Source organism: Prunus avium, chromosome 7 (genome assembly GCF_965620075.1).
Source record: "Prunus avium chromosome 7, drPruAviu1.hap1.1, whole genome shotgun sequence".
Taxonomy (NCBI): Eukaryota; Viridiplantae; Streptophyta; class Magnoliopsida; order Rosales; family Rosaceae; genus Prunus; species Prunus avium.
The window spans coordinates 26,332,577-26,347,088 of NC_142290.1; the positions used below are offsets into that span (position 1 = coordinate 26,332,577).

A 14,512-nucleotide genomic window follows, 5' to 3' on the forward strand; every position below is an offset into this window, starting at 1 on the left:
CAAATTGGTCACACAAAATAGAATTTGTATTCTAAATAGGATACCCTCTTGAAGCACTTTATTTAAGTGGGAGGGGGTGGCGGGGGTGTGTGTGGGGTTGGGTGGTAGTAATCATACATGGGACGGTGCGAAAAGAGCAAACGCCAACTCAGCAATTCCGTTTCCAACTGATTGGAGATCATGTCGGCGTGTTTGTTCACGTGCGGTCACATCCACAGACACTTGCACGCACCGCCTATGTTCTCGTCGATTGTTCCGTTTAGACGTTGCCCAGGTGAATTAGTCAACAGCGAAAGCAACGGCAGATGGAACACGTTAACGGCTGTAGAAGTTTTGTTTTGTTTTTTTTTCTCTTCTTCTTCCTTCCCTGCACGTCTCCCCCCACCCCCATTTCTTATCGCTCATCATTCTTTTCTGTCTCCAATCTAAGAACACAAAAACATTATTACCAAGAAGAGTATGAACATAATAAGAATCATCTGAGTCCTTTTTTTTTTGTCGTTCTCCTTCTTCCTGCATCACGTTCTCTTTTGCTTCCTATTTCTGCAACCACCCTGATCAAACAATGGATATGGGAAGGGAAGTTTATTTTTTTTGGTTCATTTGATAGGGAAGTTTCAATCTTGCTTTTGATTAAGTTATAAACAAATTCATCTACCACTTTCGTATTCTTATTTATATCACTGCTTCTGATCATCAGCAACCACCATCATCAAACAATGAACATGGGATTTTCTTTTCTTTTCTTTTCTTTTGATATGGGAAAGAGAAAAGGGATTACGATTACAGAGGTTTTGAGGAAAAGAAATCTTAGTGAGAGGTAAGATTTTTGGGGAAAGAAGGGGAAAAAAAGAGAGAAGAAAGACAGAATGTGATGCAGGAAGAAGGAGAAGATTAAAAAAGACTCGTAACGTGAAACGCATAACTACCGGCAAAAGCTCACAACGTGGTCTCCCATCTTGGGGGCAGGCTGCCTTGTATAAAAGTTTCTTTTTTTTTTCTTTCTTCCCTGTTCTAATTGGGAAATCATTCTTAGGGCCAGTTTGGCATTGCTGTGCTGTGAAAATAATCACTGTCAGATTTGCTGTGAGAGAAAGCAGTTTGGCGTTTGGTAAACTTTTTGTTAAAAGTGTTGTTGGTACTAATTCCCGCATAATTAGAAGAAAAAAAATTGCAGCATAATCATTAAACCCAACGCCTCTTTGAAACTGATTCCTGCATAATCAGAAAATGAAAGCACCTTATTAGCTGCTTTCCATTATAACTTTCTCTCACAGCAATTTTTAACAAGAAGTGATTTTCTTATAGTTTACCAAACGGGCTGGGCTTCCCAAAATTTTTTAAAAATCACTTATCACCCCAAATAAGCAATGCCAAACGGGCACTTAGTTTCTTTTTATTTTTTTATATAATCCAATGCATTATTTTAATAATTCATAATATTCCAATGAATCTTAAATGGATTGCAAATGGTGTTAAGACATTGCATACGAGTTAAACAAACGAGGGATATACCCATCAAGGAGTGAGCAAGATTGATAATCCCTGGGAAGTTAATTTTCTTCCTTAAATTTTAATTGTTAGCCCATTTAATTCTTGATTTTGTTTTCTTAAGAATTGGGTCAATGTTGTTGGTAAAATGTCTCACAGTGAAAACAAACAACGAACATATATGGGCTCTGAAATTTATTTGAGAGATTCTTCGTCTCATCTTTACAAAAACAAAAAATTATAATCCAACAATCGAATGCACACCAAAATTGATGGTGTCATCTAGAGTTTGACATTTAGGAATTACCCCCCCCAATTGTCATCTAATCACCTCATGGTTAATTGATTTAAGTATAACCAGTTGCATTGCAGTGATAATTGGCGAACAGAAAAAGTTGTACTTTTTGCTACAGTTAATGTGTGGTAAAGCCATTATTTAGTGAGCAAGGGAGATCCTAATTGCACATCTTTATCCATGTGAACATCTTTTCTTTTGGGATCGGTCATCATGGCTAGTTTGGTCCCGCTTGTATGCTAAAAGAAGCACCTTTTTTTTTATAAAAAAAATAACCATGTCACCTACTCATCAAACTATGTATTGCACCAATTAAAAAATTTGGGTTAAGGGCATGCTTCTTTATTTAAAAGAGACATGCTTTTATTAATTTATTTAGTTTTACTTCTTTTCATAAATTCATGGGTCCACATATTAGACTCCTTTACATTTACCATCCCTCATCTTCAATTAGACACTCCTCTTAATATTTTTGAGTTACAACACCTAAATGGAGATGGCACTACATGTGGGCTGTTATCCATTGATTTATTAAGTTACAACACCAAGTTATGGTATAAGTAAGAGCCCATCAATGGATTAGGGCATAAGGGCCTTTTACACATATGACATTCTCTATGGAGAATACATGACATAACTAGCCCAAAGCACTGTAAATAATAATTTTTTATTTATAAATACAAGCGATAGAAGGTGCTATGGGGTTTCGAGTTTGAGACCACTTGTTTGCAAGTCAAGACCTTCTAAAATATGAGAAATTATGAGAGAATATAGTTTGTGGGAATTTTCTATGTATTCTTCTCCTTGTAGAAGGTTATATATATATATATATATATATATATATATATATATATATATATAAAGCAAAGGGCAGAGAATGGTGAAACATTCAAAATACCAAAAAATGCCCTTGGTTAATGCAAACATTAAGAATTAAAATTATTAATTAAATGAGAATAATATGGTAAATTCACACTTTTTCGTATTAAAAAAATTAAAATTAAAAGAAAAATTAAATAATGGATCCTATTTTTATGGAACACAACTACCCATTATATTTTTTAATTCTAAAATAAATTTAAATTTAAAAAAAAAACCTCTCGCAGGCGCGTAAGCGCATGCAAAGAGACTAGTACAATAAAACCTTGATGGTCAAGGAAATCATAAATAAAAGCAAAATAAATTACAATTAATATGAGAGTCCTTGGTGTGCAAGGAAACTCTCAAGGGTCCACAAGTCACGCCAACACTCTCCCTAAAGTTGGTGCTTAGATGTCGCCAATGCTCAACTGGAAAAATCATAATCCAATCTACATTGGATCGGATGCGTATTCATGAAATTGTATTAGTTTCGAACCGATGTACACCTTTAAGCTAGACCCTGTTGGTGAAAATAAAATTTCTTATTGTAGGAGATCAAGGACATGATCACTTTTAGATTAGGGCGGGCTCCAACCTTGTGTAATTGTTGGAAATGTCAAAACTTGCTATTAATTTTTAGGAAATTCTTCACACTTAGTGAAAATTAGCCCGCTCCACCCCATTAAAAATTGACTGGCTCCATCAGAGTAGCTCCCAAGAAAGCTATAGTGAGTCACTCACACATAACAAAGGAAAAGATAAATTTGCCAGTGGGTTCTACCACAGTGGTGGTGACTTCCCCCTTCCCCCCATGGCATCCCCGTTCGAAACCCCATGTGTGCACATTGGTGCTTGAGCCCCCTCCCCTTAGAGTAGCCTATCGTTGCGTTTCAAAAAAAAAAAAAAAAAGGAAAAGATAAATTTATAGCTCATTTTGTGAAAAATGCTAATATAAAGATATAATAATTGATTGATAGATTGGTTAGGCCCTAGTTTGTAATGGTTGGATTTGTTGGTGAAATCAATTTGGGTATGATCACCCTGAACAACATTGGATTGAACTTTCAATATCGAACATGGCTGATCGAGACAAGATTGAACTTTGAGTCATGTCTTATAGAGTTCCACAATTTTCTCTAACAGGCGGGACAATTGTCCAATTTAATAAGTTTTTTTGTGTGGCTAGAATCGAGTTTCTTTCAATAGAAGGCCAAAGCCAGTTACACAAACGTTATACCCAAAAAATGAGTTCAACCAAATGCAATACAAAAGGCATAGAGCCAACTATAGTCATTAAACTCATGAAAGACAGGGTAAAGGCATAAATCCCACATAAAAGAAAAATCCCACAAAACACAACACACACTTAGGAAACCCTAAAACAAAGAATATGGAAATGTTGCACCACCCAAAACCCACGAGTTGAGCCACCAACGCAAGACCCCCACCACTGAAGAGAAACTGGTAACCAAAGCTACAAACAGAAAATGGATTATGGTAGCAGGTGGATGATGCTTTTAAAATGCATATGTCACTTATTGCTTGAATTATAATAGTGCTCTTTGTAGCTTTGGTGGCTTGTCCACCACCATTTTCCAATTTAATAAGTTCAATCTCATATTTTGCAAGGACAACGAATGTGCAAAATACACTAGTCCTATCTTGCCTAGCCCAAACGTAGAAGTCCCCAAATATGTTCAAACTCAACCAATAAGGAAGAAGCCCAAGTTTGCCAAGGGCATCTTTTGTCTTCATGGCTTATTACGGTCGGGTCGACCCGACCCAAAATAACATTTGCTTTCCATAATACATCGGCGAAGCGTGAGCGTAGGTTCAGGGCCGTGGGCTTCACCTCTGCTTGCTTCCCCTCTCTAAGCTCTCTCTATGTCTGTCTCTCTCTGAGAATCAATTCTCAGAAAAAAATGAATAGCGGCATGAAAGCGGCTCTTACGAACTCAAAACTCAACTGCTGCATTTATGTGAGGGCTGCCCTCTTTCATTCTACCCCCGTCTTGGATCGTAAGAGACGCAACTATTGGGAACCTGTAATTCTCTCTCTCTCTCTCTCTCTCTCTCGCTCTCTCTCTCTATATATATATATATATATATATATGTTTCTGGGTCATGTTCCATTTTGTTTATTTTTAATAGTTTCTGCTGAAGTTTGAAAATTTCGGTGATTTGGGTATGCATCAATGAGATGAGAATCCAAAAAAAAGATTGATACTTTTGGTATTTTTTTCTTAACCTTATTGATTGCCCGTTCTATCTGCTTTCTTTGGCTGTGAAAAAATAAGTGGAAGTGAGAAATAGACAAATTTTTATGGATTATGTTTCATTTTGTTTTGGGAATCTTATAAACGAGAGTGTGCCTGAAAACATGGTCAAATGAAATAGTTCATTAGCTAATATGTGTAGAGGGTATTGTAAGTTATCTATCTCAGAAAATGAATAGTTGGGCTCCTGAGCTGAAGTTCATTGATTGATTTTCTGCATTTTCTCACCAAGTAGCCAGTGCATTGTGGTAAAATTTCAAGCTTTCATAAAAAGACAAGTAGGCCACAACTGTCTCTTACTCCATTCATTAATTTAGAGGTCCCACTTTTAGTTGAATGGAAATATCAAAATAATAACCTTGAATGCAAAGAGGAACTTTGAAATGCTGAATTTAGTAAGGTTATATTGACATGGTATCCATCACTCGAAGGGGCGTGGAAACACATAAGAACTCTTGAATGGAATTGGGAAAGGGATGTAACTCTAGTTTCTTTGAAAATGGTAAGATCTTTGGCACAAGAAGTTGATCCTATTGATCTTGACTTGGTTCTGATTTATGTATTTCTCTTAAGCCCACATAACAGCCCAACCAAGATAGGTCTCTTTGCCATAATGCTTACCTTTAGATTGATTAGTATGTTGTTAGTACCTGCACAAGTTTATGTCAAAGCATTGGCATTAATCTTTACAGCATATATATATTTTCTCATTGTCATGTAAGTGGCCAGTTTGATGCATGAAGGGGACTGTGTGATCATCCTTAGGTTCTAGATATGTTAATTCTGCCTATTTTTCTGTGGGTCCAATTTTTATTATTATCATTATTATTTTTTTGTAGTTTACAAAATGAATTATTGAAAGTTATTCTGTTTCCTCTTGTGCTGTACATTTCTTCACTGCATTTGATATGCAGGCCGTTCCAATTTTAGGTTCATCTGTATCCATTTGTTTCCTTACTCCCATTCCTTCCCTTTTGAATTATAATAACTTACATTCTATCTCTTAGTTCTGATAGTGAATGGAAATTATGTCAGTTGCTCATAACTGTTCATTTGCAGAGATTCAACAACCATTCAAGAAGGTCCAGAAGGAACCATGCAAAGCAAACGTTACTGCGCAATGTCAATGCTTATGCAGACTTCCTATTTCAGGTTCTCTATTCCTGCTGTTATTTCGTTTTATAGTATGATTGGGAAAATGGCAATTGTTGTTACATTTAACTCTAAGATTTTAATTTTGAGACCATGCAAATTCTCGTGCTAGAAATTTTGAAGTGTCAAATGCAGTAGGTTATTCTTGAGTTATAAGGAAAATGAGCAGTGTCAGGTAGCAGTACCAGAGCAGTCAATCTTTTTATATATATACTTATTTTAGAATACTTGTACAGAAATGAATCTCACTGATATAACACATTTTCTCTTAGTTCCCCACTTTTGATGATTTTTGTTTCCAGGCAACAGTCTGTTTATTTTTAGTGGTATCTTGTCAGACATGATGGTTTCAATTGAAATTTTTTTCCTTTTTTCTCGTCCTAGTAATGATTTGATATATCTCTATTTCTCATGGGTTGCTCATCTTTTGTAATTTTATACTGGCCTTTTCCAATTTATGTATAGGTGAACATTTACAAATTTTGTCCTCTTCTGTTTTTGTAAATTTTTTGATTATGTTCCAACTATATATTTTTTGAATGTTTCAGAGTTGGCAGAATGAGTGTGATGAGGATGAGCCATCTTCTAGTAAAGGCACCTCATGGTTTAAAAAGCAATACTCAGCCAAGGGATCCAAAAAGAATAGGGGAGGCAATCAAGGAGCCTGGAATTTTGGCAGAAGTAAGGAAGTATTTATGCAGAGAAGGACATGTAGTACATCTTCTAAAATTAGATATATGAATGGCACATCTTTTTAACCTGGGTCAGGATAGTGGGTCTGTCTTTTAGTTGGCTCCCATTCAGGAATCATTTTGCCCGGAATCTTTTACAAATTTTACCGAGCAGTTGGAATAAAGCCTTTCATGTGGGCTTAAGTGCGACATTTGTTCGACAGAGACCACTAGGTGTAGTTTTGTGTGGTTTAGGTTGTGAGCCGTATATCGTGTATAAGGACTCTAAATTCAACTGAAGTAGGCAATGCTCTTTTGTGATGGCATCAGATAGGCACCTTTCAAGTTCCTTACATGATTGATGTTATGTTGTGATTTCTAAATTCAGTTTCATCATCCTTGAAGTTGCATATGATCTCAGTGCAATTTGCAATGCTATTTCAGGAGGTTTCCAGTATTGTGAAGAAGATATAGATGTGGAGACCATTTTCCGATCCACGTTTGGTGGAACCAAATTCTGTCATTGGTCGTTCATTGATGAAGAGAGTTCGCAGTGGAGGAGCTCTTCAAATCACTCTAACTATGGTAGGTCCCGGAATTGGAGACAACAGAATAAGGAAGAATATGAAACTGAGTCTGAGTCTGAGTCTGAAAGGTCGGAGTCAGATGAAAGGTTGGCCCTCGGATTGAGTGCTTCTGGCCCTCTAACACTTGAAGATGTCAAGAATGCGTGAGTTCTTTTAGCAGGATCGCTTTTTTACTTCTCAATCACTCTTTTCCACTCATATATGTTAATTTTGCTTCATCATCTAATCCGAATCCTACTTACATTTTAGATACCGAATCTCTGCGCTGAAATGGCATCCAGATCGTCACCAGGGCACTTCCAAGGTATCATCAACATGCTCTAATCATTCATTTGGATTGTTTTTATATTGAATCTTTGATGTGGAATATCACGAGTGTAAAGGAAGAGAGTCTAATTTGGCTTATACACTTAGAGCTGGAAAATTATTCTTTTTTCACCAGACTGGTGAGTGTGGAAAATCATTTATGGGTACTAGTTACCTAGCAATGCCCAGCTGAGTGACATTGGTCGAAGCAATTGTAGTGCATTGAAGATTTGTTACAAGTGGTTGGAGATGTTCAAATGCTTTACATAAATTGAGTGCTCAGACTTCTAACAGTTTTGCTATATTAATGCAGGCTGCTGCAGAGGAAAAGTTCAAGCTTTGCAGTGCGGCATATCAATCTTTATGTGATAAACTGGCTGTGAACTGAGGATGTACCAAGCCGGCCGGCTACCTTAGTTTAAGTGCAGAGATGCTAGTACATGTAACATATCATTATATTTTTATTAAAGTTTGTAGTTTTTTTCTAGGCAATTAAGGGACAGGCTTGAATCCTAGAAGACCAGGTTAAGGTTGGGGGTTTATCTCTAGGGCACGGAGGAATGGTAGTTATAGTTGAAATTTTTTATGAAACAGAACAAGGCTGCCGGTGTGGCTTTGAAAGGGTTCAGCCAGTGGAATAATTATCCGACGATGGCTGTTCACAGGCAGCTTTGCACTGCCGGAAGTATGTATGCCTATTTTTATTTTAATTATTTACTGAGGATGTAATAAACAGTATATTTTCTTTCTTAATATTGAGTCTTGGTGGAAAGATTGATATGAAAATATGGAATATCAGTTTGAAACGAAATTTGAATATACATGAATTTTTTGGAAGAATTATATTATCTTCCCAGACAATTTAGCATAGAACATTCATTTCTTAATACTCAAAACAAAGGTGTACAAGAAAGAATATATATTAGAGCATCTCCAACCGATATGTCAAAAGTACCACATAGACATTTAACAGCTAGAAATAACATCTCACACACTCCAACCGATGTGTCAAAGCTGATGTGGAATGAAGGCTGAAGATTGAGATGTTATTTTTGACATCCCAAAAGCAAGATGTCAAATGAATATTTTATTATTTTTTATTTTATATTCTTTTTAATTAAAAATAAATTAACACTAAAATGTAATAAAATAATAATTTAATTTGACATATCGGGTGGAGTGTAAAGCTATGTAAGATGTCAAATTGCCAAATCAGCCATCAAATTTAAATTTGATGTTTGGTATTTGACATCTCCCTTGGAGATGCTCTTACCGAGTTAGAACCTCAGCTACGAATGTAATTGCTATTAATTACTTATAAATTATAGGATATTTATAATAAATGGTCTACGAGGTTTGTCAAATTATCACTTTTGACTCTTTATGTTACACCTCACATCACATATCAACTTGGTCCTGCTATGAGGTTCGTAAACAATTTCTGTTAGATTGCTGATGTGGACTCCAGTCCACATGGATTAAACAATGATTAAAATTTTAAAAAATTATTAAAAATGATGAAGAAAAATTTAGAAAAAGAAAAGCTGTGTAGGAGCTGTGGATGGGTCTCTGGTGGGGGTGGGGTCGGAATTTGGGCAGTGGCTGGGGGATGGGGGTTATATGGTGGCGTTGGGCTTGGGAGTTACATGGATGGAGAGAAAAATAGGGTGAGAGAGAGAAAAAGAGGGAGAGAGTGAGGGATGGTGGAGGGATTGGGCATTGGGTCGAGGAATTGGGAGTCTGTGAGGTTGAGTCAGTGAGGGGGGGTGGACTGGGGGGTCTGTGGTCGATGGGGGTTGCGGGAGAAGAGAGAGAGAAAGCTGAGGGTGGGGACAAAGAGATCAGAGGTGGAGGGTGGAGGAGATGGAAGGGGAAAGAGGTGGAGGGGATGGGGAAGCTCAGTTGATTTTGTTTTTTATTTTATAAAATGTTAAATCTTTTTTTTCTTAAAAAAAAATGTTAAATATTCTTTTCTTAAAAAAATGTTAAATTATTATTTTTAAAAATATTTTTTATTTAGATCCACGTGGGATAATCTCATTGGATATGTGGGTACCACATACATGTCACGTCATCAATTTAATAGAAAATTCGACAAAACTTCACGATGGGACCAAATTGATATGTGAGGTGTACTGTGTAACATAAAAGTCCAATAATGTCAGAAAGAAAATATAAAGGACTAAATGTGATAATTTGTCAAACCGCAGGGACCATTTGTGATAGAAACCCTAAATTATAAGTTGCAAGGGACTTGTAGCTCAAGTGACAAGTTGTAAGGAACTTGTAACTCAAATGATTAAGAGTCGTTATTGTTGCATTTGAGGCTGTGTTCAAATCCACTCCCCTCGATGTTGCTTATTACAAGCAGAAGTAGAAGATAATTTAGCATTTTTCTTTATATTTTTCTTCTTTTATGGTTCTTAGGTACAGAGAGTCGAATTTGAGAAATTTTCGACGTTGTGTTGTGATACATAAATATGACTAGATTAATAGCTAAAAATGAAAAGAAAATAATAATGCTAGTGACACCGTTAGTTTACAAAATTGGAGTCGATGAACTCGCGCAAAATGGCTGAGTTAACGCGGGATACCACTCCGTAATCCGTATTGGACAAAAGAAATAGAAAAGCTTCTGAAAGAAAAAAAAAGAGAAACCGATATTGATATAGCTGTCTGTCACTCTTTCTGCATAATTTGGGTTCAGTTTATTTGGTTGATTATCTTGGTAAAAAATTCTTGATAAACATATAATGCTAAAAACTAGACAGATCTTGGGTTGTTCATCAGGCTTGGTTTCGCATCGTTGGAAGCCCTATAGCTATACAGGCAGCAGGCAGGTGTCCTTCATTTCTATCTCCACCTGCTCCAAACCATTATTATTATTATCATCATCTTCTTCTTCTTCGACAATTCTACCGACAACAACCACTTTGTTACTTCCTGGGTCCTCACCTCGCCGCACTCGTTTGGGAGCTTTCAGCATGTCCTCAGCTCATTCTGGGCCAAACCCAGGTGGCCCTTCTTCATCAGTCGCGGTTCACTCAGCTGTAAGTTTTTTTTGGTCTATTTCTTTTCGTACTGATGGGTTTGGTATAGATTTTTGGGGTGCATGCTCAATTTATTTGGTGGGTTCTAGTGGATTTTGGTTGCTTTTGAGTATGCGGAAATGGGTTTGTGTTATCTAATGAGATTAAGCGTTTTGCTTCTGTATAATTTATAATTGAGGAGAAATTTGGTTGGCCTGTTCGTTTCGCATGAACTGTCACCTCCATATGCTCCATTGCATAATTCAAAGTTTAAACTTTGTGGATATTCCTGTGAATTTATTGGGTAGTTAGAACTTTCTTATTCTTTCCCCCCTTTTGATATTTGAGTTGTCATGTCTAGTTATTGAAATAGTAATTGGTAGACATAGCTAGAGATTTTGACAGGACAATGGTAGTGTATCAAGTCATCTATATGCTTTACTACGACAGTGCATGATTATAACCCAGATTGAGCATTTCATTTGTACTTTTTAACATTTTCTTTTCATTTATTATAGCCTACTGTGCTTTATGAATTGAATTTCTATTCCTATGAAGGGCAATGCTCGTAAGATCAATTTCTGCCAGTGGTGTGGTGGCCCAACAAAGCATGAGATACCTGATGGAGAGGAGAAGATAAGAGCTATTTGCACGGTTTGTGATAAGATTACCTACGAGAACCCAAAAATGGTATACTGTTCAAATTAGCCTTTGTTTTGCGATGACAATTTCATTGAGTTGTGCATGTGCCAATCCAGGAACAAGAGGTCCCAAGTTTTTCTTAATTTTGAAATTAGTTTATAACAAGGTGCTGGAACTTCTTGGTTGGAAATAGACTGAATTTATTATGTTATAGATTTGAAACAAAGTCTCTATGTGATCGGTCTATTTATTAGGATTTACATTAGGGTAAGTGCGTAACAATTTATCGATCTCATCTATAGTATCTTTAGATTATTGTTTTGTCTCCATGTAACACTACCAATATTTTGACATATAATATTTAATATACAACATCCATGTATGCCGTATTTTTCTGGCAGCTTCAATATTTGTCCCAATTTCAGCCAGGTTTTCCTCTCACTTAAGCTTAAATATCGATCACATGATCACATGATATGCATCCTAACTTGAATGATTTTTGTGTTCTTTATTCTTTTTGGAACTTAATAGTGTTTGGGAATTGTTCAGAAATACTATGTTGCAGAAGTTTTTGTCGATTCCAAAATCTGATTTTGATGGCAGTGCAAAATAAAGGTTATTTATGTTATTTTCTTCACCTGCTGTATTTGATTCACATCATAGTTTTATACTTGAAGGGCTACCCTGGTTATTTTTTCCCTGGCATTACTTAAGACGTTACTCTATAATAGATTTGACATGCATGTGTTGCCTTCACAGACTGACACAATCCTGTTCACTCTGGTTCTATTGTAAACCAGTCTGGCCTGCTTACTTTTATCTTTGTTTCATCGTCTGGAGTCAATTTCTATAAATGGTAAAATTTAGGAAAAAAATTGATTGAATTTGAAAAGGAGGGAAAAAAAAGTGTAGTGTTGTGTGCTTAGTATTTTGATTGTGAAGTTCTAGAGCTATGTATTATGTCACCTAAGTTTGGTCCTTAATATGATTTGTGCTATACATATTAGAAGTAATTGTTTTATACAAATGTGACATCAATTTCGTTATTGTTTGCTCAAATGATGCTTATAGGTTGTGGGCTGTCTGATTGAGCATGATAACATGGTCCTGCTTTGCAAGAGGAAGATTCAACCATCATATGGCCTTTGGTATGTTTGTAAATGGATAAAGTATTTATCTGGGAATGGTCAACTGACTAATCATTTCTGGAAAAGGAGAAAAAATTATGTCTAAACATCAAGATTTTTTGATTTATGATGTTTATCCTAATTTTCATTGTTGGGTGTTGTCATTTAGGACTCTTCCCGCAGGTTATATGGAAATTGGGGAATCAGCTACAGAAGGAGCAATCAGAGAAACCTGGGAAGAAGCATGTGCAGAAGTGGAAGTGCTGTCTCCTTTTGCTCAGTTGGACATCCCACTAATTGGCCAGGTCAGTGAGAAACTTCTCATTATTAACCTTTTCTTTTATTTTTGTTAAAATTTTTGATATCCCATACACTTGATAAAGATGTCTTTGTGTTTATGTTGTGTTTTTTCAAACAGACTTATGTAATTTTCTTAGCAAGGCTGAAGAAGCCCCACTTCTCACCAGGTCCAGAATCATCAGAATGCCGACTATTTGCAATTGATGATATACCTTTTGATTCTCTGGCTTTTTCGTCGATGGTAGTGACCTTAAAATTGGTATGGGCTTCTTGCGGATGCTATACCTATTACCCATAATATCTATTCAATTACTTCTAAACATTTATCTTATGTCAATTTCTTATCTCTTGTGGCTGCAGTATGCAGAAGATGTAAAGGCCGGAAAACTTAAGTTCCACTATGGTATCATCAATAAAAAGTAGGTTCAGATTATATGATATTCCAATTAGTAAACAATGACTCAACTCCCGTACCTTAATGAGTGCAATTTCTGCTTTTTAAGGATAAAAGTAATTCAACCACGCCTAATATTAAATTAGACATTGTTGAGTTATTCAAATTTGATTTCTATTGAATATCTAAAACGATCTTACGTGCTTGATGTTTGTTTCAGGCCTGGGACAAGTCCTTCTGACATGCATGCCTATACTTTGGATTATCATCTACAGTCCTGACAACATGGTGAGTTATCACATTTTAATTTTTTGGCATTTCCTTCCCACCTACGGGTATGATGTTTGTGACACTGTTGCATAGAGTCAGTGGTCAGTTTGTTCCTTAAAATCTATAATCTATAAATTGTAGATGGGTCAATGTTTTTTTTTCTTTCTTCTGTATTTATATATAATGTCCTCAACATAAGTCTTCATCTATGTACTTATTTAGGTTTGGTTATCTCAATTCCAACCCTTTTACTTTTCAATGACGGTTTTCATAATCTTAATTTCTTGCCAGTTGCAGAGCCCAGCAATTGTATGAAGATTGGAGTTGAAACTTTTAATCACAATGGCGAAGTTGGGATTGTGTCTTCGCATAGAAATGGAGCCGATATCTTCTCCAAGTCCAAGTCCATTGTACACATTGGAATTTGATCTTGATGTCTGCAAAATGCGAAGTTATTCAGCCTACAGTAGACTTGTGCATAATTCCAGATCCCTCATTCTGCAGTTGTCTCTAATTGCTCACTTCTTCTGTAGAGAATCAAATTGTATAAAGCATGAACATAAATTAAAAAATTAATGAAATTCTTTTTCTCCATCTGATGTTAATTATCATTTTTCAGAGCAAAGATTTATTTACTTTCCAGCTGATAATTAATATTCCTCAAGTATTTTATACCGGAACATTTGGAAATTGATGTCAACCAACTAAAAGTACTTCCTACAGGAAAACCTACTACTTATCAGAGGTTTCCGAAGTGTCGGATGGTTGCGGGATGTGAATGGCACACTGTAGTCGTTGATCGGGTCGGTCAATTTGCACAATGTAGTCGGTTGATCAGGTTGGTCGTTCGGCTTATAAGTATCAATCGACCGATCACTGATGGACCAACACCCTTGGTTGTTGTTGTTGAACATATGTTAAAGTTGTACTCTTTTTCCTTGATAGAATTTTGGCAGTAGTTTTTTCTTTTTTATTGTTTTCTCGTGATCGTTTCAGACTGCGAATCTTTTTAAGACTCCGCTCTTGTTCCTGGTTTTCACTTTGACTTTCGGATGTTGTCATCATCTTCCTTGTAGACTCTTATGATGTTTAATACAACATCTTTACCAAC

General features: G+C 36.1%; 2 protein-coding genes across 3 annotated transcripts; both read left to right on the forward strand.

Moving 5' to 3' along the window:
• The first annotated feature begins 4,433 nt into the window (after positions 1-4,433).
• Positions 4,434-8,425, forward strand: LOC110770735 (Chaperone DnaJ-domain superfamily protein). Its single transcript, XM_088255877.1, has 6 exons — positions 4,434-4,692; positions 5,983-6,075; positions 6,624-6,756; positions 7,191-7,476; positions 7,583-7,637; positions 7,953-8,425. Exons 1-6 carry the CDS (start codon positions 4,570-4,572, stop codon positions 8,025-8,027), a joined length of 765 nt encoding a protein of 254 aa, XP_088112003.1. The 5' UTR covers positions 4,434-4,569; the 3' UTR covers positions 8,028-8,425.
• Positions 8,426-10,213: 1,788 nt separating this feature from the next.
• NUDX23 (nudix hydrolase homolog 23) lies at positions 10,214-13,995 on the forward strand. 2 transcript variants are annotated; one of them, XM_021974939.2, is made up of 8 exons: positions 10,214-10,689; positions 11,227-11,358; positions 12,382-12,458; positions 12,607-12,742; positions 12,856-12,996; positions 13,098-13,156; positions 13,352-13,419; positions 13,699-13,995. In XM_021974939.2, the coding sequence occupies exons 1-7, from the start codon at positions 10,393-10,395 to the stop codon at positions 13,410-13,412; spliced, it is 903 nt and encodes a 300-aa protein (XP_021830631.1). In that variant the 5' UTR covers positions 10,214-10,392; the 3' UTR covers positions 13,413-13,419; positions 13,699-13,995. The 2 variants fall into 2 exon arrangements, with proteins under 2 accessions (XP_021830631.1, XP_021830629.1); XM_021974937.2 differs by having other exon boundaries at positions 10,215-10,689; positions 13,693-13,995.
• The last annotated feature ends 517 nt before the right edge of the window (positions 13,996-14,512 follow it).